The sequence below is a fragment of the Bos taurus genome, chromosome 19 (genome assembly GCF_002263795.3).
Source record: "Bos taurus isolate L1 Dominette 01449 registration number 42190680 breed Hereford chromosome 19, ARS-UCD2.0, whole genome shotgun sequence".
NCBI lineage: Eukaryota > Metazoa > Chordata > Mammalia > Artiodactyla > Bovidae > Bos > Bos taurus.
The window spans coordinates 51,328,936-51,355,480 of NC_037346.1; the positions used below are offsets into that span (position 1 = coordinate 51,328,936).

The 26,545-nt window shown below is 60.6% G+C and overlaps 1 protein-coding gene across 3 annotated transcripts in view; it reads right to left on the reverse strand.

Moving 5' to 3' along the window:
* Window positions 1–26,545, reverse strand: part of BAHCC1 (BAH domain and coiled-coil containing 1) — a 60,964-nt gene that overhangs the window by 28,398 nt on the left and 6,021 nt on the right. For all 3 annotated transcript variants that reach the window (XM_024980990.2, XM_024980989.2, XM_059878615.1), the window contains exon 3: window positions 8,293–8,472. In XM_024980990.2, the coding sequence (XP_024836758.1) occupies window positions 8,293–8,472 (180 nt within the window). The remainder of the gene's footprint in view (window positions 1–8,292; window positions 8,473–26,545) is intronic.

Below are 26,545 nucleotides of genomic sequence, written 5' to 3' on the forward strand. Positions count from 1 at the left end.
TGTGTTGCAAAAGCTCTGAGAAGTCCCTGGGCGTCTCCCCACGGAGGGGCTCACATCCCTGGGCCCGTGGGAGGACACAGGGGAGGTGCCCACTGCCCCCCAGGCCTATCCCTCTGCAGCGCCCTCCTGCCGAGGGCACGGCTGAGTCTGGGGAGCCTGGCCGCCTCGCCTGGTTTGTGAGTGGAGACACATCTGGAGCAGATGTTTCCAAGATGAAATGCAGCTCCTAGAAGACCTGACAAAAGCTGGGCGAGCCCGACAGGGGTGGGGGCGGGCCAGGGCAGGGGAGGGCAGAGGCCTGTGTGTGTAGTAGGGGGAGCGGTTAAAGCGCCACAGCTGTCCCCCTTTAATTGGCTGCTGTTAAATGTTTTACGGGGCCTCGTTTTGGTAAACAGAAGTCTGTAAATTCCTCCTTCCCAGACGCCCGTTTCCCAGGCACAGACCCCCCTGTGACCCCTCGGGAGGTCTGGGCCTCCTGCCCACCCGCCCTCGGCCTTCAGCTGGCCGAGTGGTGGGCTCCTTCCTGCCGCACCCTTCGGGGGACAGTGGGAGGGTGATGGCCATGCCTGTCCCTCCACTTCTGACCCTGAGCTGGTGGCCAGGGATCAGGGGACAGGAATCTATGGGGGCTCCTCCCCCCATCTCCAGTTTGCATAAAGTCCCACCCTCTGGGACCCCAGAAGGGGAGTTAGGACTGGGGGAGTAAGGATGGGGAGATGGAAGAAGAAACGGAGTAGGCAAGGGCCGGAGCTGAGTGGGGTGGCCAGGGAGGGGGAGTGTGAAGAGCGGGTGGGCATCTGGGGTGGGGGGCAGAGAGGGAGGAAGGAGAAAAGTCCTCCCAGTTCAGCCACAGAAAGGACCCTTTCTTCTTCCCAACAAGACCCTACTCTCTGAATTGAAGAGGAAAATAAAAAATGATTTTTATGAATCAGAGCAGCTGTTCTGTGACCAGAAGCCAGGGCTGCTGTAGCTGGTCTGGGAAATGCCTCAGGTCCTCAAAGGGGCTTCTGCAGAGGAGAATGTGGTGGTGGTGGGCTCTGAAGAGGGCTCCGGGAGCCGAGGATGGGGGTCGGATACCCTGGAACCCAGGGCCAGAGACCCTCGACCCTGCACTCCTTCGGGGTGGCGTGGTCCAGAACCCCAGGCTCTCACACCCCCCGAGGTTGGCTACTGCGATTGCCCCAGTTGACAGGTGAGCCCACGCTGTGTCCTTGGGCCCCCGCTGCCCCCAGAGCCCTGGAAGCCCCTGCTGAGTTCTAGGGAGAAGCCCTGGGCCTCAGCCACCACCCCACTGAAATTCCCCCCATTCTGGCCCCACGCTCTGTGTTGCCAGGAGACTTAACCCCACCCTGTGACGTGAGCGTTAACAGGGTCAAAAAGGTGACACCATCAGCACCTAATGGGGTTCAGTGACATGGAGGCAGTCTCAAGCTGGGCGGGGGCAGCAGACCAGGTCCTTGGTATCCTGGGACACCCAGCCCCTGCCAGCATCCCCCGGGGCCCTTGCTGGCCACATCCAGGAAGGTCAGGGGTGTTTGTGGGGAGTGTGCTAAGTGGGCTAAGGAGGAGAGAAGCCAGCGGGCAGCCCGCCCCTGGTGGGGGCTGCCCAGAGGGCAAGGTCTGAAGATGGAAGAGTGAGAGGGAGGGTGGGGACACTTTACAGGGGAAATAAGTGAGGGGTGCCATGGGGTAGGAGAAGACAATGGCACCCCACTCCAGTACTCTTGCCTGGAAAATCCCATGGACGGAGGAGCCTGGTGGGCTGCAGTCCAGGGGGTCGCTAAGAGTCGGACACGACTGAGCGACTTCACTTTCACTTTTTACTTTCATGCACTGGAGAAGGAAATGGCAACCCACTCCAGTGTTCTTGCCTGGAGAATCCCAGGGACGGGGAGCCTGGTGGGCTGCCGTCTGTGGGGTCGCACAGAGTCGGACACGACTGAAGCGACTCAGCAGCCGCCATGGGGTAGGAGGCTCCTCTTGTCACCCCACCAGAGAAGGTGCCTGGGAGGACCCCAGGCCTGCTGCCAGGTCTCTCAGCTGGAGAGGAAAGAGGGGTAGCCCTGGCCCCCAACATGTGCCCTCCTTGCCTGGTGGGGTCAGTTCCCACCCGATCTGCACAGCACCTCACCTCTCCTGGGTTCTGCTGTAGAACTTTCCCAGCAGCCCAAGGTGCCCCACCTGCCCCCGGCCAGACCCAAAGGCTGGGGAGGCGACAATACCTCCCCGTGGTCCTTGCAGGGCCCGCCGTCCTAGGAGGGGACCGGCTCTTGTGTCTCAGAAGGCTGACTGTCTCCTGGCCAGGTCTGGGCATGGGGTGGGGTGTGGCCTGTGACCAGCCAACCAGTGAACCAGAATCCCTTGTGGGGTGGGTCAGGGGACTCCCACCACAGGGTCCCTGAGACCCCCACCCCCAGGCCCACAGAGCTCAGTGCAGACCCTGCAGGCTTAGCAAACTGCCAGCGGCCTGACACACAGGGCTCTAATCACCCCCATGCCACCAGAGTCCTGCCCCGGCTCCCTGCTGGCTTCCTGCACACCCATGAGGGCAAGGCCTTCTGCAATAGACGCCCCCCGCCCCCCATGACGCCTTGACAAAAACATGGCCACCTCCCTGGAGGCTTGAGTTGCTAGAAAGTTCTCCCCACCACTGAGCCCTGAGCTGTGGCCAGGGGCTGCCAGCAGGGTCTGACATCAAGTCCCAAGGGCAGTTCCCCACAACGTGACTGGCTGAGTCCCTAATCAATGGGGCCAAGAATCACGCTTTTATACAGCCGGCCACACTGGGGGAAAACCCGAGCTGAACCATCTCAACTGCCCATCTCATGGGTCAAGCCCACACTCCAGGGCTCAGCAGAGGATAAAAGCCCCTCTGGATAGAGCCCCCACCAGACCACTCCACCTTCGACCAGTGTCCCGCCAACCCTGACAAGTCCCATCTTTACCCATGACAATCCCCACAGACACCTAGGCAAAGAGCCCTTGTTCCTGGAGCCCCGCACACGTCTATCCCTCTGAATTCTGCCATGCCGACATTAACTGGGTGCTGGCTCTCTTCCTGTGACATCCTTTTCATGCAGGGTGTCAGTGGATTTCCACTGTGGTACACAAGACTACTGACCACCTTAATGGGCTGAAGACGGCTTTGGAAGCTGGGCCTCTCAGGGAGTGCCCAGACCTCAGCCTCTTGCAGCTGGGGGCTGGGGCTGGGGCCTAAGGCTGGCACAAGATGATTTCTGTGCCACTGTGGCCCATTAAAGTTGGCCCAGGCACACACACTGACCCCCGGTCGCCCCAGGTTTGGGGCCTAGCTGCCTGGTCTGTTCCCAGGCTGAGTGGAGTGGCTCAGAGCCAGGGGAAGGTGCCAGGCTCCCACGGACACCTCTGGAACAAAAGCAGCAGGCAGCTAGCCCAGGAGCCAGGCGGTCATGGACAGTCCCGGGCTCCTGGCGAGTGCTGTGCAGGGAGGAGCTGGGTTCAGGCCGTACAGAGCTGAGATGCAGGCCTTAGCAGCAGCCCCTCCAGGGGAGCAGGACCTGTGACCCGGGGAGGGCTGGGGACCAAGGCTTGCTGCAGGACTAAAGCTGGGGGAGAGACAGAGTCTCAGAGCTTGGAGCTGGGAACAAACTGGCATGATCCCCCAAACCCTCACAATACCCCACCCAACACCTCTGTCTGTCAGGGAGCTCGGCTGGAGAGAGCCCTGTGCTACTCCTGATCACATCCCTTGCACCCTGTCTTCCTGGGTGGATGCTCTAAGACCCCCCTACCCCATCCTGGGGTATCTAAGATACACATAGATCATAGTGCTTGGGGGATCCTGGGGGCTTGGGGCCACAGGAACAGTGCAAGCCAGCCCGACACCCAGATGTGACACTGGGCCTCTCTCCCCAGCCCTGTCAGACCCAGTGTAGCTCACACACCCCGCCGGCTGCAAACAGCAGCCCAGGAAGGTCCCCAGGCCCCCAGCATAACAGTGGACAGTTGCTACATGGGACATGCAAGGACAGAGGGGTCCCTGGAGGTTGGGACCCGGATGGGGAGGTGGGCAGAGGCAAAGCGTGGTGAGGGACCAAGGTCACAGGGAGCAGGGCGGGGGGTGGGGCAGGACTGGCCATGCAAAGCCCTGAGAAAGCTCTGGAGGGGGTCAGAGGTCCAGATGGGACAGGCCTCCCTCTGGCTACGATGAAGCTGGCAGGAGAAGGCCTGTCTGGCAGGGGAGCCCTGATCCCCCACGTCTGGATCTGGGGAGTTCGGTCCCTTCCCCTACACTGTCCCCAGATCACAGGGTGGTCAGCTGCCCCCAATGACTCAGCCCTGCCCTTTGGCACTGGCAGGACCAGGTGGGCAGGATGGGAATGCTGCCTACATGTAGGGCATCTTTACTGAGCTAGGTGGGGAGGGGAGGTGACCATCAGTGGTCCCATGCGGGCAGATTCAGAGACCATTTTGGCCACCGAGAAAACTGAGGCCAGGAGAAGGGGCTGGAGCGTCCAGCGTCCAGGGGAGAAGGACAAGGTCCAGGGCAGGTGGAGGGCTCCTCTCGACAGCGTCACCACACCGAGACAGTGACACCAGCTGGGACCTTTGTCCCCCACACAGATGTGCTCCCAGAAGCCCTGGTGAACCCTGAAGTCTTAGAGGGGGACAGGACAGCTGAGGGGCTCAGGGAAGCCAGGAGAGGGGTTGGGAAATGGTAGGGAGTGCCCAGTGGCTCTTGGGTGCGACCCCTGCCCCAGTGGAGGCGAGCCCAGCCCCAGAAGGAGAAATAGCCTCTGGGGCGGGTGCAACTGACAAAGAGGCCGGCCCGGCTAACGGCCAGCGCTAGCACATGTGCCCGCTGCCTCCGGAGGCTCTCCCTCCAGGTGGCACAAGAGACCACGAGTGGCCTGGGCTGTGGGAACCCAGCAGCCCTGTTCCTCCCCAGCTGAGCCCCCAGGAACAGAATCCCCTTTCATGGCCCTGTGGGTGGTCCCACCAGGCAGCGGGGGCGGGGGGTGGGGGGGGGGCGCGGTGGAGGAGGGAGGGAGGGGGCCCGGCCTGCTGACAATAGGGCCAGCTGTGCTGCACCCCACCCCCCCGGGGACCCACCCAGGGCGGGCCAGTACACTGGCTCACCCCTTTGCCTCAGGTCAGTTCCGCCGCCCACCCTGACCCTAGGCCCCGGAAGGGAAAGTCTCATCTCTGGCAGGACCCTTTACTTGGTGAGCCTGGGGTGGGGGGTTGGGGGGTGGGGTGGGGCAAGAGGCCCTGGATAGACAAGCTCTGCCCCAGGCCAGATGTTCTGGGGCGGCTCCTCTGTTCTGGGGTACTTGCCCTGCACCCCAGCTGCTCCACCAGGGAAGCAGGAAGCCCTGGTCCCGGCTCTGGTGGCTGTCCCCCAGATGGTGGGTTGGGTCCACCCACGGAGAGCTGAGGGCCCTGCCTGGAGTAGAAGGACCCATCATCTCTCCTGGCCCCCACTGACATCCCTCCCCCATCCCTGCCCCCGCCTCCCACCCCAGCGCCATCCTGGCCTCCTTGCTCTTAATCTAAGAACTCCTTTAGGGGCCCAGCCCTGACCATCCCCAGGCTGGAGGGGGCGCGTAGCAAGCCTGCTTTGCCAGGCACCTGTCTCCCCACCCATCCTGGAGGCAGCGAGAGAACGAGGGTGGGGCCAGACCACGGAGCAGCCCGCCCAGGCAGCCCACCCTGCCCGTCAGCCCCCCGCTCTCCGGCCATGTCGCGTGCCCCCCGCCCCACCTCGGCCCCCCTTCCCCCTGAACACACACGGCAGAGAAACAGGCCCCAGCACGCGGGCAGCCAGCTGGCACCCAGTCAAACTAGCAGCCAGGCACGCTGCCAGGGCAGCCAGCCAGCCAGCGCTGCCACTCGCCCCGGCCCCGCCCGCCCGCCGGCCTTTACGCTGGGAGCTCACAGCTAGGCGGCTGCACCACGTGGCCTGTCAGAGCGAGGCTGCAAGGAGAGGAGGGCAGGGGAACCCCGTAGGAAGGGGATCCCAGGCCGGGCAGCGCAACTGCAGGCAGAGAAGGGGAGACTGGGGCACAGGCCTGGGAGGTGGTAGGGTCCCCAGGACAGACGCACGAGCTACCCTCAGGCGGGACCTGGCAGATTGGGGGTGCGCTCCCCAGGGGCTGCTGCTCCCCTAAACTCATCTTTAGCCCCAGGTGGGCCTTGCCCTCCCCCCCTACTCTGGGTTCTGGAGCCTTTGTTCCAGGTGGGCGACTCAGAGGCCTCCTTGCTTCCCCCTGTCCTATACCCACCTGCATTTGCCCACGGAACCCACCGCCTCAACATGCACGCCCTCCCCCAAGAGACCATGGGTGCCCTCAGCCCAAGGAGGCGCCAGGGCTGGTTCGGGGCTGCTCCAACTGTCCTTGCCTTGGAGCAGCTGCCTCCCCGGCATGCACGGTGGGTAAGGGGTGGGTTGGGGGGCTGGCACTCTCCCACACCCTGTCCCCTCACACTGGGTGGTGGGAACTGCAACTTGCCAGGTGGCTCTGGGGCTGCGGCTGCGGGTGGCGGGGTGCCCCGCAGGCCGCGAGCAACTCCTCGGAGGCAGCCGTTGGCCGGGGGAAGTGAGTGTCTGGAGGCCGTTGAGGGCGCTATCTGTGGGCTGCCTCCCACCCGCCCACCCCCGCCTCTCTGGCAGCCCCCAGAGAGGCAGGACAGGGCGCCTTCTCCCTGGGCCCCAGGGCTGGTGGCACTGCCCACAAACTGCCCTTCTTGCCCGCAGGGTCCTCAAGGGTAGGCCGGAGAGGCAGGGGGATATGTACCTTCTTACGCAGAGCTCTGCCATCCTGACCCTGACCAGGGATCACCGTGGCAGCCAGCCTGGCCACACCCATGCCCCCGAGGCCAGGTCAGGGCAGGGCAGAGGCCTGGGGCGGCCGTGGGTTCAGTGGAAGCAGTTCTACATGGCTGCCGTGAGTATGCCCTGCCCGCCCCACGGCACTCGGCCCTCTCCTCCCTCCCATAGACGTTTTGGGAGCCAGAAGCTCCTGCCAGGTTCAGGAGTTCGCCCAGCAAATGCCGAAGGCAGAAGAGCTGGGAGGAGCAGGGGAGCAAGGGGTGCCAGGCATGGCCATCCCGGGAAGCCCCGATCCGGAGCCTGACACCATTGCACCAGGTGTCCCCTGGGGAGGCTGCGAGAGGCAGGGGTGGGAAGCAGGCGGCAGAGGGGTCTGGGCCAGGTGTCTGCTCTGCCCACCTGGGTCTTCAGGGCTGGCCTGGTTCCCCTTCCAGGGTAAGGGAGCTGCTCCTTATCGCCTACCCAACATGTGCGCTCTGCACGGCGCTTAAAGCCCAGATTATTTTAACAACTGTCCCTCACTCGTCACCTGTCCTGTTTGGAAAACAGCCCCTTTCTTGTTGTACAAAGAGAGGTTTCTCTCGCTCTCCGGCAGCACTGGGCGCTAATCTCCCCGCCTGGAACGCGGGCGGCAGCGGGCGCGGTGTGTGGGTCCGCGTGCTCTGCAAACACAACGCCCGCCGCTCAGCAGTCATTGAGTTACGGCGGTGCTGGTGCCAGGAGCGCAGAGCCCTCTGTGCCCGCTGCCAACTGCAATTACCTCTCCGCGTGCCAGCCGCCGTCGGGCTTAACCCTTCCTACACTGTGGCGGCCGACTGGATATCAGCAACCTCGGGCTGGGGACACTGGGGCTCAGGGTCACCGCCCACATCACGGTGCCCAGGGGCTGAGCAGACAGTGCGGAGCTGGGTGGGGGTGGTGACCTTCCCTGAGAGTGCCAAGGGGAAGCTCAACATCCTAAATAGGGCCTGCAAGGGCCCTCCAGCCAGCCACAAGGCCTGAGAGTGACACGTATGAGGCACCTACTGTGTGTACAAGGCTGCAACCTAAGGGGAGGCAGGGCCAGAGAGGGACTCTGTTCTAGGGCAGGCCCCCAGGGTGGCGCCTGAGTCTGTTGACAGCTCTCTCCTCCCCTCCACTCCCTCCCAGCTGACACATCTGGAGCCCATGCCTCTCTGAGTCTGGGAGGTGGGCGCAGGCCTGCCCGGCCAGCCCAGCTGTGTTCCACATTTCCTCAGCTCCCGCGAGCCTTCCCGGCCCCACCCCTTTTCCCTCTCTGCCCATCTCTGCTGCACATCTGGCCAAGAGTTACCACCTCCCCCATGACGGCATCCTCGACAGGGAGGCAGCCCCTTGCCCCAGTGCTTGGCATGGTCTGCCAGACACAGCAGGGGAGCCCTTTGCTTCACCACAGGCCCTGGGCACCACGATCAGTGGCTCTAGCCACAGGGTACGGCTGGGAGCCTGGGCCTCTGACTTACCTTCATGGGAGTGGGAGAACCAGATCTGGGAGGTGGCAGGGTGTGAGCCCCGGTAGGCCTGCTCCGAGGGGGACGGGGTGGGGCCACTGGGGTGCGCAGAGGCCGCCGAGCCCAGGCTGCTGGTAAGGAAACTGCCCATGAAAGAGGAGGCCGGAGAGTTCCCCATCAGGCGGCTGCTGGCTGTGGACACAGTGGGCGAGAATGAGTCTGGGCAGGGACAAGCACTAAGGAGCCCTTCCCCAGGGCTGACTCTCAGGCCCCAAGGTTCCAGGGCTTTTGTCTTCAAATAGCCAAGAAGCCAAGGTGGGAGAAGCTGCCTGCTCGGGCCCTGGAGGCCTGGACACCCTCCTGTTCTTGCAAAACCCTGAAGATTGGCACTTCAGCTGAGTTGTCCTCCTTCACCCCGCCCACCACCCCCAGCAACCAGGTGCCAGGTACTGTGGGAATAAACATTCAGGGACCCAGGGCTTGAGGGAAATATCAACCCTATGGGCGGGTCTCCACTTCGGAGGCTGACTCCCCCAGGCCTCAGCTGCCGGCAGACCTGCCAGAGTGCAGCTCCCGGAAAGGCCCAGGGTCAGCAGGTCTCAGCCATCTCTGTCCTACCCCCAGGTGGCACTAGGGCTCTGGCCTTCCCCCCAGCACCCAGCAGGGTCTTCAACCTTCTCCCCAGGTCCAGTTAACCACCTCATCACACTGGATGCCCTCTACCAGGTGAGCAAGAGAAGAAACGGAGGCAGAGCAAGAGAGAACCACAGGAGGAGCCCGAGAATGGACATGGCAGGATCTGCTTTAATGTCCCCAGGGTTTCTCAGGGTCAGGCCCTCCCGGTGGCACTGAGACACAGTCAGCCATTTATGTTTCAGGATACTCGGCATTTCGCCCAGCAGCTAGCCTCCATGGCCTGCCTACCTGCACCTTTGACACTGTGTCCCCCTCTCTGCCCTGTCCAGCGGCCAAGGCCAGGCTGATTGAGTCTCTCCGGGTTACCATGGCAACCAGTGGACTGCCTAGGAATGGTGTACCCAGTGCACTCTGCGCAGTGCAGCCCCCGCTGCCAAGTGGGTGGTCTGGGCTGCACCGCTCAGCCCCTACCCCGTCAGGGACCCCTGGCACCTTGTCACCTCCATTTCATGGGCAGTGAGCCTGGCTTGGGACCATCTTAGGGGATGGGGAACAAGGTTCTGGGGGTTCACCATCCCATTAGGCTGAAAGCAGCAGCCTGGCAGGGTTTGCAAGGGTTCTGGGGGCTCCAGGAGGCTGCAGGCCCGGCCCAAGGTGAGTCAGGGCAGCTGTTTCCCTACCCGGGAGGCAGGGGGAATTTGCAAATTTGCGATGCCTCATCCAGCCTGGCTGGGCCCTGGGAGCTTCCCAGACGTGAGGTGACTCAGCAGAGAGGCGGCAAGGCCCTGGAGCGGGGGAGAGGGAGGGGCTGCCCCACGGGGATCCTGGCAGCTCCCCTCCACTTCCCTTCACTCCCATTCGAGGATGAGACTTGTGGATGAGAAAGGCCTCTCCCAGGAACTGGCCTCAGCGGAAGAGTCTGTGAGTGCTGGCCGGGTGCTAGGGTGTGAGCTGACCTCTGTGGTGGGTATCAGGCCAAAGGGAGACCCTGAAAGGACCAGAGGACCCAGGGGCAGGGGGCGAAGGTGTCCAAGAGCCAGGGACTTCCCAGACCACAGGGCTGGGACTGCCATGGGCCCCGGCCAGACCACAGGCACGTCCAGCCAGGGGAGGAGACTCTGGGCTGGGAAGGGAAGTACTGGCCTCCCGGGCGGGCGGGCAGAGCAGGCAGGAGATGGAGGGCGGTTCCTGCTGGGCTCCAGGGACCCTGGCGGGGGGCCATGCTTGTGGGATGAGTGAGGCCTCTTCCTGCCTCGCCCAGGCCCACCCCATGTCCCCCAGGCCTTCCCACCCCCGCACCCTCCCAGGGAAGTCCCTCCACCCTGCTCTTCCTGGGGACAGTGGGAAGCAACCGAGTCCAGAAGTTGGTCTGGATAAAGGATTTCTCTGGGAGCTTGGCCTGAGAACCTTGAGTTCTCCCACAGCCCAGCGGGTGGGGGCGGTGGGCGGGCCTGAGGCTGGGCGGGAGGAGTGGCCTGGCATCCCATAGGGCCCCTCCAGTCTGGATGCAGGGAAACTGAGGCTCAGAGGTGGCCCCCCTCACAGGGTCTCCCACACCGAGGCACCCTGCAGGGGCAGCAGACCACCTCTGCAGACCCACTACCCACACCCCCAGGGACCACCTACCAGGGGCAGGGGCTGGTGGGGAGCATCCCTGAGGCCCAGAGGGGGATGTTCGACTAGTCTTCTAAGCTGGAACTGGGGTGGGGATGAAGGAGATGTGGGACTTCCTGTCCCCCTCTCCCAGGAGACTGGTCCTGGCCCTGGCTGGGCACTCTTAAGGGTGCCTGTTTTGACACCATCCCAGAAGGGGATGTCCCACTGCATGGTCACTTTGGAAGGGAGTGGCACTGCAGCTCAGCAGCCCCGGTCCCAGCTCCACGAGGCAGGGGACACACCGACAGGCTGAGCTTCCTGCTGTGTGCCCACCTTGTCCAGGCCAGCCACTCTCCCAATTTGGGGGACCCTCTTGGAGACTTTCCTGAGTCCATAAGAAAGGAACCCTTGCTCCTGAGTGTGGGAAGTGAGTGGCTGGGACGGCACTCCAGTCTTGCCCTTTGACCTTGGTCCAAGGCTCCCCGGGGCCCTCCTTTGCTCCAAGCCTTTTGGGGATGCCCCTGCTTCTCCATCTTCCCCAGCCTTGTGGGCAGTTTGTGGCCCCAGTGTCCGGTCTCAGGCTGGACCATTTATCTCGCGGGTGGGGGTGTCTTTTCCCTCCTTTTTCCTTTCACACTGAAAAAGGAAGAGGCTTATCACATGAATGTTATGTCTTTATATCTTCACTGTAAGACATTCATATGACAGATACAACAAGGAAGGAAACAGAGATATCAGGGACCCCGCTGTTCTGGGGCACAGCCACACGCATTCCAGGGACCACTTTCCAGGCACTCGCCCTGGTGGGCCACCTGCGGGTTCCCAGGTGTCCTCTCCTAAGGCCCCAGCCCACAGCAGCAGGTCCCGCCAGGGGCTCTCATACTCCCTGACTGGCAGGCCAGCCCTGGGGGATGGGCGCTAGGCAGCTGGAAAGCCAAGTCCCCCGATGGGCCCCCAGCCTGGACCCTGCTCAGTTGGTGGGTTCCATGAGCCTTGCTCCAAAAGGGTCAGTCTCCTCCCGCCATCCTGGGCTAGAAGTCAGCAAGCTGCCGCAGGTCCTACAGGCTTTGCCAGGTGGGCACTGCCATGATGGGTGTCAGGGAGGGGATGGCTGGCACCCAGAGCCTCCCCTACCCCATCTGACCCCTGACCCTAGACAGAGCATCCATGCTCCCGTGTCACTTCCACCTCCAAGGACTTCGGTCACGGCCCAGCCAGCAGAGGCATGGGCAGACCTGGCTGCCACCTCCCAGCCCCCGCCCGCCGACCAGTAGCCAGTCCCAGACAGAGCCTTAGCAGAGGCGGCCTGGGCCCCGGCCAAGGCTGGAGCTGCATGGCCAAGTCTGGCCGGGAACTGGGCTGGAGACTTCTTTCCTCTTGGCAAGGTCCTTGCCCAGGGAGTGTTGTGGTTAGCAACCCAGGAGGGGACAGTGGGAGCCCTGAGCAGCAGGAAGGGCCAGAGGGGCTTTCGGCTCAGAGCCCCCCGGGGGCTGGGAGCCCTGACCCTGGCACTGTCTGCCCTAGCCCTTCTCACAGCCTTGTATTAGTGTAGGTCACCGTGATCCCAGGTGGCGGGCCCACCGTGGGACTGACAAAGGGATGGGCATCATCACTGTTGGCCCCGCAGCCTCTGGGGTTTGGATGTGGCCTGTCCAGGGAGCATGGTCATGGTGGCCTGTGCCCTGCGTCCTCTAGGGTCTCGCAACAGAGCCATCTGGCCAAGTTGAACATCATCTCAGGACTGAGACCTGAACAGGGCCACTGAGGCAGACAGTTCTGTAGCCACACACCAACCCCCAGCCCGTTGTCCCCACTGCCCGGCCGGCTCAGGCCAAGGTCTGCAGCCCCAGACACAGGGCTCCAGCCCCGACTCCAGCGCCGCCTCAGCTCTGCCTGGGACACCACGGAGGCCTGGCCCGGGTGCCGGGCTGGCTGAGAAAACCACTCCGGAAGCCAGAATGCCCGGGAGGGCTGGTTGACACCCCCACCCCCCGCCATGGCCCAGTTCCTCAGGCCCGGCCCTCACCCCCGGAGGCCTACTCGTTCCCACGCCCCGAGCCCAGACAACCTGGACCGGGAGACAGGCCGTACCTGGGCCCTGGCCGTGTGGCAACTTCCAGCTGCCCCAGCTGGACGGGGCTGGGCCGGAATCCCCTGACTGCCTAGCCTGCGCTCACAAGGCCATTCTGTGCTGGCCATGCCCGAGGCTGCCCCACGTGCCCCCAGGTGAAACCAGGGGGAGTGGGCCTTCCTCTGCCAACCTGTTTGCCAGGCCCACCTGCTGCAGCCAAGACATTCAACAGAAGTTGGGCAGGCCAGAGGGGTGCAGAGGGGGCCCCTGCCGTGGAGTCCAGGGGTGTCCCAAGGAGCTTCCAGTCCAGGGAGTGTCTGACGGGCAGCAAAGTCACCAGAGCTCAAAGTGCTGGCACTCCAGAGGCTGGCCCTGGGGCCCTAGATGACCCAGGGCCTGCCCACCTCCTCTGCCACCAGCCTCTACCTCCCCATCAGCCAGGCGGATGGAGGGACAGACATAGAAGGGTCTGGGAGAGCCCGGGAGCGGGAGCAGGAGCCCGGAGTACAGCAGCGGGAGCATTTGTTTCGACTTAAGTGAGCTACCTTTTCTGGAAACGGTGAAATGGGTTGTAAAAAAGCACACACACAAAAGGCCTCCCTGTGATGGCTGGCGGCCGCTCCTGAGAGTCAAGCCCTTTCCGGCTCCCCTGCCGCTGCTGGAGGCCCAGCTGATGGGCCACTGGCACGAGGCTCCCCAGGGGTGCTGTGTCTGGCGGCTGTACCCACCCACCGCCCAGAACCGCTCCCGCCCTGCTGCTCACACCTGCTCAAGGCGCCCCACCGCCCCCAGCCCCTGGCAGAGCCCGCCTGGGTGCTGGGGACATCCAGCCCCCCTGGGGCCATCCCTGGATCTCCCCTAGGACCTCAGGGGCAGCTGAGACACTGCCGTGACGGGTGGCCTGCCTGGGAGGCCAAAGTGCCCCTTGGGTGCTAGAACAGGCCCCCCCACCCCGAGGGATCCAACTGGAGAGGAGGCAGGAAGGCTAACAGCCCACCATGTGGACTGTTCACATTCCTCTCATTCCAGGAGAGGGAAGGGGAGGGCGGATGTCCATCCCGGGTGTCCGTGTGGACAGAGGTGGAGAGACCTCGGTCCAGCCTGCCTGCAGGCGGGTGGGCGTCCATCTGTCTGGCCACCCAGGAGAAGAAAATGGGGAGAGAGACAGGGCTGGGGATACCAGGCCCAGGTGGGAGGGGCTGCTCTGGACTGCCCCACAGGAAACCCAAATCGCGCAGAGCAGGGGCCGGGCCGTAGAGGCTACGCTGCACTGCCGGCCACCAGACCCGCTCTGGGTGCACATGCGTTCCGGGCTTAATTGCTGATGTCACCAGTGACACTCCCCACTGGGCTGGAACCCATCAGTGGCCCAGGCATGAGATAATGTATGTGTGTGTGTATGTGTGCACGTGGGCGTAACAGGCAGTGAAGCGAGTATGTGGGCACTCAGGGTGTGTCAGTGTGTGTGCATGGCTGAGAGTGCATATGGGCAATGGTCACGCACACAGGCTACAGATGTGCATGGAGGTCTGGGGCCGGGGCTCTGAGTGTGCGCTCAGGACACGGGTGTACACACCTGGCTCTGAGTGTGTGCGAGGTGGTGACTTGTTTGCATGTGAGGGACTCACACACAGGCCGGGCCAGCCCTCAGGGACGCTGCTTCCCAGGGTCACACCCCCACCAAACCGGTCTCCTTACTGGCCCAGACTCTGAAAAAGGCTTCAGGCCTTGGATTCCATGTGACGCCCACGGTGGCAAGTGAGAGACGCCAGTATGCCCCTCTCTTTCTCCACCATCGAGGGCTCATCCAGCTTGCTCGTGGTGGAAGGGGAACTCAAGCCTTAAGGCTGTACCAAACTGTGGTCCCAAGACCCCCGACTCCCTGCTGCCTGGGAGTTGGCCCCCTCCCTAGCCCAGCGACTCAACCCATAGCCACCTGGGCCTGACACTGAATCCAGCAGTGGTGTGGGTTCTGGGGGCAGCAGGCAGGTTGCGTGGCCATCTCCCCACAGACACCTGATCCCTTTGCGGTGAAGAAGCAGCTCAGGAGCCCCCTCGGATCTGAGACCCCCTCCCAGCAGGGTCGGTCTTACTGACAGGCTCTCAGAACCCAGAAATTGTCGGGATCGGGAGCATTCCCCTCTGTCCTCGAATCGGGGGCCTCCTGTCTGGCTCCCCTCACTTGCTGGGTCTCAATGGACACAAAACCTGCCCTGCTTTCGGCCATCCTCTGCTGCCCAGCCCAAGTCCCTGAGGACGCCATCCAATAACCCCAGCTGCCATCCACAGCCCCGCGATGATACAGGGATCAGAAGAGGAGGCAAGACAGGACTAGGGAGGGAGGAAGGAAGGGCAAGAGAGAAGGAGGAGGCTGGAGGCGGGAACAGAGACAGCTGCAGCGGTGGGAGAGGGGGTGCTGGTGGGAGGCGGCATGTGGGGGCCAGCAGAGGGGACAGAAGGCGCGCCTCCGCCAGCCCCGCCCTGAGATGTGGGGGTAGCCCCGGTGAGGGGTGTCTGCCCAGAACATGCAGGCGTCACATGGGAAGCCCCTCTCCGCTGGTCCAGGAGAACCTTCCAGAAGACCTGGTTGGCCCAAAGGCAGCGTCTCTCAGGCCATAATAGGAAAACTCTGTGGTTGCTGAGCCACCAGGCCCACAAGTGTAGAGGCAATGATGACAGGGGACAGGCCCAACCACCAACAGCCCAGAACTAATAAAAGAAAAGGAAAACCGGATATAAGTCTGGTTCTTATTAAAAGGGTAAATTTAGCTTTCTGGCTGGAGGGGGAGGGGGGCAGCCAACACTCCCCCCTGGGGCCGCCCTCGGACTCTGGCCGAGAGAGTGACTCAGAGGGTTGCTCCCCCTCCTCCTGTTCTTCGCACCTTCTGGGGTCTCCACCTCGCTTCCCTCTCACACCCTCCCTGGCAAGCAGCCAGCACTCCCCCTCCAGGACACCTCTGAAGGCTGGGGCGGCGGGGGGTGGGGGGGGCGGCGTGGGGAGGTGACCAGCGCCACCCCCTCCAAACCCCGCCAGCCAGAGAAGGAGCCTCAGCCAAAGCATCATACCATGTTGAAATAAGCCAGCTGCAACAAGACGAATGCCCTAGGGGCTGTAGTCCAGTGTGAACATCAGGGTGCGCGCACACACACACCCCCCCCGAGCCCCTGGACAGGGTCATAGGGGCCCACCCTGTTCTCCTACACTCCATCCGCTGGACCCCAGCGCTCAAAACCTTGAGCTAGTCTGGGACACCCCTCTGTATCAGCTATGAGCAGGCAGGGCAAGAGGGGAGGAGATGGCAGGGTTGGGGGCAGGGCTGTGCCTCTCCAGGCAGAGACCTTCAGGGAGCTCACATTCTTGAATGTCTGACAGGCCACCCTCTGCAGCCCATCCCTGTCTTCTGAGACTCGCAGTAGACCTGGCCTCCCCACCCGACTATCTAACGTCCGAGACCAGAAGCAGGAAAAGGCCTGGCACTGGGGCTGGGGCTGCTCCTGGCTCCAGGCAGGAGGAGCACTGTGGGGGGGCAGCTCGCTGGGAAGTGGGATCCCCCACAATGTGTTCCTGGGGGCAGCGCGACCCGCCCCGCAGGAGAAGGGAGATGGGGCGGAGGGCAGGGTGCACCCAGGGCTCCTTATCCTTGTAGCTTCTTCTAACAGCACTGCTCTGACAAACCACCCCACTCCCTTCAAAGTACAGAGATAGAGTATTTTAATTTCTAAAGACGGCGAGTGTAAGTAGAGAGAAAACCTCAATTCTCTGGTGTACAACTACAATATTTCTGGGAACTGTCAAAATGAGCAGGGCAAGGAGAGCTGTTTCTGGGGTGGAGAAGGGCACCCCACTGATTGAGGGTCCCAAATAGGGATGGAGTGCCAGCCAGCCCTGGGGAGCCGGTAGGGGAAACAGGCTCAGGGCAGCCCCACAGGAGCTCCCAACGGAGAGAAGACCCCCGGCACACGCAGCTAGCCCACAGCCTGTGCACCCAGCCCCACTGCAGGGCGTGCGGGGCAGGGGATGGGGGGAGCTCAGGCAGAGAACCAGCCTTGGATCTCCAGCCCAGAAGCCTGCGCTCCTGTCTCCTGATGCGACCACAGGGCAAGCAAGTTGGCTTGCTGAGTCTCCACCACCTGGATCCCACCTGCTTCAGGGGTAGGAGGCAGCAGGGAACTCAGCCCTGAGACTCAGGACTGACTCCCTCGCCTGATTCACAAGCTGGGCTTGAAGCAAGTGTCATTGGCAAAGGCTCTGCTGCCAGAGCAGAGGAGGGGGCTCTGTGCTGGGCTGCCAGAGTGGTTCCAGGTCTCCAAAGGGTGCCCCCCACTCCAGTCTAGAGACCACAAGATGCACCATGACCCTCCTAGCCACCTCGTCCAGCAGCCGGTACCCGGGCCAGCTGCCCACTCCCCAGGAGGGCCCAGGGCATGGTTGGGCTGCCCTGAATCTCCATTGGCTCCAGGTAGTCCAGTGCAAGTGCCCAGGGAAGCTCGGGGCACATGCTGACCTCGCTGGGGCAGGCAGCTGATGTGGGAATATGGGGAGAAAGTGCTGCCCAGACCAGACAGCATGAACGTCCTTGTCACCCAAGCCACAGACTGGGTCCGGAGTTCCGGCCGGAGAACGAAATCCTAACCCAGCTCATTCGTTAGACAGTCACTGAGCAGCCGCGGTGTGCAGGGTCACCAACCCTCACCCTGGCATCCAAGGAAGCCGCAGGCTGCCCAGGCACCCGGGCCTTCAACAATGGCCCTCGGGCCTCTCGGTGACCCACACTGGCCTCACAGCTGCTTGGGACCATCTCACTGGCCTTTATCTTGGAGCAGACGTTTAACAGGTAGAAAGACGCCGCTGCTTGTGTGCACCTTCCAACTTTTCTTGATTTTACCTGTATTCACACTTGTTAAAGGCTTTTTAAGAGTTCGCCTAAAGATGCATTACAATTTAATTGAGCTTTAATTTTAATATTAATTTAAAACAAATTAAAAGCTTATTTTTAGGAGACCCAAAGGGATGCAAAATGTCTTGAAAAAGGGACTGGCTTCAGGCAAACTGCCCTCAAGTGACCCGCTGGCCAGGCATGTGGCAGGGCAGCTGGACAGGGCAGCTGCCCCATCGGGCAGACTGGGAAGTCCTGGGGGACCCCAGGTCCGGCTTCTTCACCTGCATTCTTTGTAGGGCGAGGAGGGCTGTGCCCACGAGCCAGGGACAGAGGGATCTGCTGGCACCCTTCCGCGTGGTGCTGCCGAGGCCAGGAGGCGCCACGGGCAGGAGCCTGGTCCTGTCCTCACTGCACCCGTGTCCGAGCCTAGGTCCTGAATCTTGCCTGCTGGCTGCCAGGACCCTATAGGGGGTGATGAGAGGAGGCATCAGGGCCCGTGCCCCACCAAGTGAGAGCTGCAAGGACGTGAGTGCTGCCTGGGCAAGGAGAAGCGACCAGGATCTGGAGTAGCAGGGCTTGTGGGAAAGAGCCTCCAGGAGACGTGCAGGCAGCGGGTCCCACTAACTGCCACCAGCCCCAAGCAGCCACGCACTCCTGCCAGGCCAGGCTGGGCGCTGAGGCTGAGAACCTGGAGCAGCTCCTAGGCCTCCTGGTGCGTAAATGCTGGAAACAGAGCGGTGTAGCATGGGGGCCCCACCTGGCTATACAACGCTCAGGTGCCCACAGCCCCCCGCCACCACACCTGCCGGCCAGGGAGGCACACGGAGCAGAGGGTGAGGGGCCACAGCCCTGCTCCCTCATCTCTCCTGAGCCCTTATTTTTGTCTTGTTGGTTGACCCCTAGTTCTTGCCTACTCAGTCACCCAAACAGCCACCATAGAGGGGAGGGAAGGGCAGCTCTCCCCAGCACGTGTCCTTCCTTGCCCCCCAGGCCTTAGGACCCAGGTGAGCCCATTGGCTTTTACCCTCTGATCCATTGTAGGTGCCCCATCACACACAGAATCTCCTGTTGATGGTGAAAGAGCCACCTGCAGAGGGTGCCAGGGCCAATCAAGAGACAGGCAGGAAGTGGCCCCACCTGTTGCCCAGATTTTGCTCCAACAGATCCCTCCTTTACTGGAGTGGGATGGGGCAGGGGAGTCTCTGCAGGGACGGTCCCCGTCCTGAGCCTTGTTCCATCCCCACCGGCCCCTTCTCTCCACAGCCCGACCTCACGTGTGCACCCAGGGGCCAGCCCTGGTGTCATACAGATGACGCTGGGCTGTACTGCCCAGCAGACCGCTCCCTGCCACGCTCTCGCCCCTGCCATCGAGTATGGAGCTAAGAAGGAGGGGATTGCCCTTCCTGCCAATCTGTTTAGCTCTGACATCTTTTTAAAACACAGTCTGGGAGCCTCTGAGGATGACAGAAGGTGCTTCTGGAAGGAGAGTAGATGCTGACCTGATCCCTGCGAGGTGGCCACGCAGGCTGGAGACACTGCCAGCAAGACTGTCTACCACGTGTGGTCAGGTATGGGGCAGTTTCTAGTGTAGAGACAAGGGCCAATCCAGACCCCTGTGTTTCCTGGCCTTCTCTTCCTAACGAGGTTCTCCCAGAGCGTTATCTTCTCGATTTTCCAGTGTGGCGGCACACTGGTAGGAGAAAAACCGAACAGCCCTCTCTCTGTGTCTAAAGGCACGTGTGTGCTTTGCCTCGGTGTGCACAGACAAGCATACCCCCTCTCGCCCCAGCCGTCCTGCAGGGAGGGAGGCCTGTGATGGCCAGGCCCAGCTCCGGGGAAACAGAGGGATGGAAGGCAGAGACACCCAGACTCGGGACCCTGCCGTCCCTCAGGGAAGGTGGCTCCATGTAGAGGAGGATGGAGCTGCCGCAAGGCCTGGTGAGAGAGACTGCTGAGGGCGGTCAGGGCCGGAGGTCACGGGGATCTGAGCGTTGGTGACTGTGGGGGCTGCCCAGGTAGGAAGATTCCAAGAGGGGCAGGGGAACGGGGCAGAGAAGGTACTTGAGGCAGCAAAGAGGGGCGCAGAGGTGGCCGGAGCCTGTGGGTAGCTGGGCATAGGTGCTGAATACTGGGAAAGCTTGGGGACAGTGGAATGACAAGAGTAGGGGGTGGGAGCTGACCTAAGGTGTGTGGGGGTGAGGGGGCTTGGGGAAGGGAGACCTTGAGGGAAAGAGAAGCAGGGCTGAAGGCTCAGACAGGCTTGGGACTGACTTGCAGGTCGGGAAAGGGCGGGGAAGCTGACTAGCACCTCCTAGAGGAACTGGGCGAGGGCGTAGCAGAGACATGACCGCCAACCAAGGTCCATCTAGTCAAAGCTATGGTTTTTCCAGGAGTCATGTATGGATGTGAGAATTGGACTATAAAGAAGGCTGAGTGCCGAAGAACTGTGGTGTTGGAAGACTCTTGAGAGTCCCTTGGACTGCAAGGAGATCCAACCAGTCCCTCCTAAAGGAAATCTGTCCTGAGTATTCACTGGAAGGACTGATGCTGAAGCGGAAACTCCAGTACTTTGGCCACCTGATGTGAAGAACTGACTACTTGGAAAAGATCCTGACGCTGGGAAAGATTGAAGCAGGAGGAAAAGGGGACAACAGAGGATGAGATGGTGGGATGGCATCACCGACTCAACGGACATGAGTTTGAGCAAACTCTGGGAGCTGGTGATAGACAGGGAAGCCTGGCGTGCTGCAGTCCATGGGGTGGCAAAGAATCGGACGCGACTGAGTGACGGAAATGAACTGAACAGATTCACTGGAAGAAGCCTGGGGCAGGTGCTGGGAAAGGACCAGCTCCAGTTCAGTGGAAACCAGAAGATGGGTTCCATGGTGACAGAGGGAAGGAGGGGGCTGAAGCAGGGGCAGGCAGCTCACCAGCACCGAGCCCGGCATGTCGGGCTCTGAGTCTGCCATCCAAGGTCACTGGGGACCTTTAGGCTCCACCTCTGGCAGCTGGCCAGGAGCTGCAGGATGGAGCAGGAGGTGGAAAGTGGAGACAGACCAGAACACCCATTCTGATCACTGGGCCCGCTGGCTCTCCCCCAGGCCAACTGGGATGTGATTCCTTGAAGGTCCATTGTGTCTGTGAGTGAGTGTGTGTATATGAGTGTGAGCACATGTGAGTGTAAGGACATGCCTCAGGGTATGAGAACACGTGAGCAGGTGTGATGAGTGTCCATGCATGTGTGAGCTCGGCTAGTTAACATGCTGGTGAGACTGTGGGGATGATGACAGGGTCTGTGCCTCTGCCCCCAAAAGGGACACAAGCAGGGCCAGGCAGCAAGGCTGGTGCTAAGTTGGAGCCTGCCACACAGAGCTGCCCTGAGATGCTGATGGAGAGCAGCCTGGCAGTGCAGCTCCTTCCCACCCCCATCAGCACATCCCCACCCTGGGTCCCGCCCGTAGGGTCTCATCCCACTGTCCCCAGCCTACCTTCTTTTCACCCCCATCCAGCTGGGCTCCCAGCACACCTGCCTTGAGGGTAGGGGGCCCTCCCTGGCCTGGCTGTGTGATATTAGGGCCATGGTGTCCTCCCCAGAGCTGCCTTTGAGAACAAAGTCCCAAGGAAGAAAGGCCCTGGCTTCCCTGAAGGAGGAGCACAGGGTTAGAGCCAAGACTGCCTCTTCCCAAGGAGATGGCAGAGGGTGGTTTAGTCCATAAACAACCACTTAAATGTGGCTGATGATTCTCTTTCACTTGGCGGGGTGCCCCAAGAAGACAGCCCCAGGCCACCCTGGGGGACCCCAGTCTGCCGCACATGGGCCTCTCTCGGCAGCCCAGGCATCCTCTGCCCCTCCCCTGCATTTCTGGTAATTTCTACTGGAAACCAAGTCCCTGCACTTGGATGGAACAGGACTGCTGTAACTTTCCTTTCGGTTCCAGGCACACAGTGGGTCCCCTTTCCCCATCATCAAACATCTTTGGATCTAAAGACACTGGACTCTTTGTTGGGGGCCCTGGGAGGAGCGGCGAGGGGGCAGGGAACCCAACCCACCTGTTCATTCCCTCCTCCTCCGCCCCGGCTCTAGGTCAGAATGAAAAAAAAAAAAAAAAGCTTCCTGGCTGATCCAATCTGGAACCTAATCGTCTGGACAGCTGCAGCAGCCCTCGGATGCCAGCCCGGCTGGCTCCCTGCTTGAGCACTGGATGCCTCCCCGCCAGGCCCTCAGCCTGCTGCAAACCCACACCAAGCCCCTATGTGGGGCTGGGGCAGCTCCCACCCTGCGCCCCACCTTTCCAATCCCACACCCAGTTCCCGACTGGTCCCCATCCTCTGGTGGCAGCTGCTGGCAGGGCCACGGGAGGCAGTAATATTATATATTACAACAAACAGGGGCGGCCCACTGACAAATAGGCCTGCGTGATCTAAACGGTATATTATCCCATAAAAACGTCAGCGGGCAGGGCGTCAAAGCCGAGATGGAGCAGCGGCCCCAGAGCACAGGCTGCAAGGCCTGAACCTTCCTTGGCACAGCCCAGAGCTGCAGGGATGTGTTCTAGACAGTGCATGCTGGTTGTGATCTTGTTTGCTTTTAATGCTGAATCTTCGGTGGGAGAAAGAAGGCCCCATCGGTTAATAGGGACCAAGGAACCCCGGGGGAGCCGTGCCCTGGCGGGTGAGGCAGGTGGAGCGCAGCAGTGCGAGTCACCTACTGCCCAACAGGGCAGGTGCTGCACCCTGAAGCCCTGGCATCAGCTCGAGAGCTCTGGGACAAGGCCCAGCAAAGATCTCCGAGGACGGCCTTTCCAAGGGGCGCCCACCTTTCCAAGAGGCTGCTGGTAGTGGCCCGAGTGAGAACTTTCTCTGGATGGGTGATGACAGGCCCCCTTCCGAGAGGCTAAGGCAGCACCTCCACCCTGGGGGGATGGTTTCTAGTCATCAGAAGTCATCCAAGGTGGACGCTGGTCAATATGGCATTGACAGGGCTACTGCTGCCTGGTGACGTGCGGCTGGGAGGAGGAGCGACGCTCCAGAGGCTGTGCTGGATTTTCTTGTTGGACTCTCTAGGCAGAGATCAGCCCTGAGGGCCACCCAGGTGGAGTCCCCAAATCCCTTCCATGCTGACCTCTGGCCAGTGTATCCAGGGCCCCTCTGAGAAAGCCCTGTGCAAAGGGCTGAGATCAGGGCAACTGGTGGGAATCCCCCTGAGACTCTGGCCATGCCAATCAAGGCAGCTGCCTGCCCTGCCACACAAGGTCCCTGGGGTAGAGGGGCAGCTCCCATCTTTGGGGGCCTATATTCAGGTATTTATGGTAGGGAAGAGGGCAGGGCGGGGGCGCGGGGGCAGAGGCCACCCAGAGGCCTCTTTCAGAAGAAAGGGCAAGGGGACCCTGGGGGTGGTGACCAAGGCCCCTTTCCACCCAGAAAGCACTCATTCCCAGTGGTACTGGCTGAACTCTATTTGAGCTTGGGAATTCCCAGCTTAGGGCCGGTCCCAGGCTCAGACCCTGGAGCTAGACCAGGGGCATTCTGGGAAGTGTAGTCCTTTGGGAGTTGAGAGGGCCTGCTGGGATTTTGGGGGGTGGGGTGGGCATCCCATCAAGAGCAAGCAAATAAGCAGAGAGAGCAAAGGAGGTTACCCTGACCCTAATCCCAAGGTGGAAGTCTGACATTCCTGGGAAATGGCTGAACTTAAGACATCTGCTCCCTGAAAAGACACCAGCCAATATTGGATTCCAGCCCCAGATCACACCCGCAGTGGTTTCCCTGAGCAAACTGTCTGGAGCTCTTATTTTGGTGAGGAGATCTGGGAACTCCCCAGAGAGGAAAGACCCGGCCTGAATTCCCCAACCCTTTCCTCCTCTGGCAGCTGCCTCCAGACCGCAGGAGAGACAGGGGTGCTACCTGCCGGGCTCCCGGAGAGGCTGCAGCGCATCCCGCACACTCTCACACATTATTTATGCTCACAGCCCGCGCTGATGACATATGTAAGTTGACAGCGAACATCCTATCAACTTGCTGGAGTGTATCTTGATTGTTAAAACACACTCTTAAAGGTGTACGATCATTTATCAAATTAAAATAGCGGCGCCTTGCCTGTCCCTTTTCTGCCTTCCCTGACCACTCCCCTGTAGCCTTCCTCCTTCTCTGGCCTCCTGGGCATCCTGCCCTTGTACCCAGGCCCTGCTCCTCGGGTGGGATGGGGGGAGGAGAACCCTGCCCCTGATTCCAGGGACCCAGACTCAGCACCCCCTCCCCATCCCACCCCAGGCCAGGGCAAGCCCACTAATCGCCAAGAAGTGACAAACGCCAGAAGCCCCACCAATTAAATCTAAACTCAAGCAAAGCTCAGTGGCCAGTAAATTATTATTTTTATTAGCTTGAACCAAGTTCCCGTAAGAGAGAAAGTCAACTTGCTCCCATGAATGGCTCTTGTATAATTTATTTAACTCTGTGCTCTTTGCCAAAGCCTGGAATATTTTTAGCTCGTTCTGTTGTTGGATTTGGCTTTTTTATGTGTGTTTCTGAGGGGTATTTTTAGCTCCCTCCATGTTATTCTAACAGCCTCCTGTGCGTTTTGTCCTGTCTGTGCGGGCTGTTGAACCCAGTCTCACAGCAGACGAGGGAGATTTCTAAGAATAAACGGGAGCATTTGGGGGTGATTTGGGATCCGCACAAGGCCACTCCCTGCCTCTCTGGCTAATTTGCCTTAGTGCTCACGTGACCTGGATATTCCTATAGGAATATCCCTGTAGGAATAATCAGACAAGGGGGCACTACAAGCCCCACTGAGAAAAAACCCACATTCCAAAAATGGCTTCGCTGGGGTGGGTGAGGCGGCCGCAGCCTGGCCAGTCCACGCGGCCGCTGGATTCTGGGCTCCACACGGCGGCCGTGGCTTTGATGTTTGCTTCTGCCGCTTACAGAGCAGGACGGTAGAGTCTTCGGAAAGTAACTCTTTTCACACCTACTTAATGTTGGTAACGGTTGCCGAAACACTCCATCGTGTCATTGAGTTAATGAGGTATTTACGAAATTGTATTTTTTTTCCTATACGAAAAAATATCACATGAGAAAGGAGGGGGATCCTTTGATGGGGTCTTTTCACACCAGGAAATTATCTTCCCCATCCCATCCCCCACCACGTTTTTCTTCTTCTTTTTGAGATTGAGGATCAGAAGCACTTTTAGCAGGAGAGAAGTTTGTGGTTCTCCCACCAGAAGGAACCTGCCGCCCTGTATACTCCCAACAACAACCACAGGCCCAGGGCACCTGGCTTCCAGGCCAGGCCATTTACACGCCAAAGAAGCCAAGAGAAGGGGTGGAGAGGAGAACCCACTCGCAGTCACATTGCCCAAACCTCCGCCTTCCTTGGGTGGAGACCCAGTGATTCTCCTTTGGCCCCAAGGGTAACACACAGAGAAGGATGAAGGGCAGTAGCTGTAGCTGACCGGCTGGAAGAGGGGGCGGGGACCCGGCTTCTCCCAGGCAGGGCTGCCTCCTACTAGACGCACTCCCTCCAAGGAGAGGCGCAATCCCAATCGCTCCAGGCAGTAGCGCTGATGAAAAACCTTGGGTTGGTGTGTTGTTGATTTTCATTTTTTCCCCCCTAGATTTCACAGCTTTGCCTCCGGACCATCTGTATTAGAGACAAAATCTAACACTGCACTAAAAATAATGATTCCAAACATTCTAATTGCACCTTTTGGTGACAAGGTTACTGGAACAGCACTTTACCATAAAACCCCACAGCCCGATGATAAAGCTATCCGCACTTTCATTTTTAGAAAAACAATGGGAGAAGCCCTGGAGCCCAACATCCCATCGGGGTCCTTCAAACTGACATTTTGAAAGCGCTGGGTGGGGGCAGCACTGGAGGAGCGCAGGGAGGGAGACCTTGGCCCAGGCTGGGGGGCCGAGCCAAGACGAGGAATCCTCAGAGGCCAGGGACTCGATCTCCGGTGGCTGGATCCTACTCCCATGTTACAGCCGAACAAATAGGAAGAAGCTCAGTGCAATTTTCCTTTCAGCAGGGTAGTCAGTGGAGGGAGGGGCAGGCTGGGCTGCTACAGCCTGGCTTATGGACCTGAGGCCGTCACAGAAATGGGAAGAAAGTCCGCCAAACTGGCCATTTTGAAATCCGCACACGAGACGCAAAAAAAAAAAAAAAATTTAACTTAATTATACTTTTTCCTTTTTTAAACTGGATCATATATAGATACAGACCAAAGCAAAGTAGTCTGAGGTATAATTCTTTTTTTTTTTAATTGATGTAGCTAAATTTTAAAACCAATACAAGATCCTGGTTTTCAGCAATTTCAAAAGCCTTTCAGCAGCAGATGTTTCTAGCTGGACGCCCTCTAGGCCAGCCTTCCCATCACAAATGGGTTGAACATCTCCAGGCACAATAGGTCTCTCTGGTCCCCCAGGGAGGTAGAAGCAGCCTCCAGGAGCAGCAGATGTGTGGGCTCCCAGGTGCCCCCTCTGAGGGTGCCCTGGGGACCTCCAGTGAGCTCTAGAACACCCTGCATATGGGGAAGGTGAGTAGGGTCTGGGTCAAGGACACAGACCAGGCCAGCGCCCACCTGATTTCTCCAGTCCTTCCATGGCCTACAATCCAAGAACCACGTGGTCAAACTTGGAATGAGCCAGACAATGGTTCGGGTCACCCAGACCATGTTCCCACCTGGCCTGGGGGTGCCTACATCTGGATATAAGAGCAGAAAGCAGAAATGGCGGCTGACCAGGATCTGGCGAGGGCTGTGGGCTGTTGAATAGGGACAAGGGAGGCAGCAGTGACTTAAACTGATGGGGAATCCAGCTTGGCCAAGCCCCCCCCCCCGCCCCCCCCTGCCCCCTCCCAGCCCCCAGGAGGGCATGGCCCCAGCCTGTCAGTGCACTACTGGGACAACCTTGGTGTCAGGGGCCCTTCTGAACCCTTGCTTCTGTTACCCTCCAGGTTAGAGGGCATGGCATATGGCATGGCGGGGGGGGGGGGGTGCATCCAGAAAGGACTAGGGACACTGTGGCACTGTCCCTAAGGCTACCACAAGCCTTCAACCACAGCCCCTCAGTGTGAGCTGAG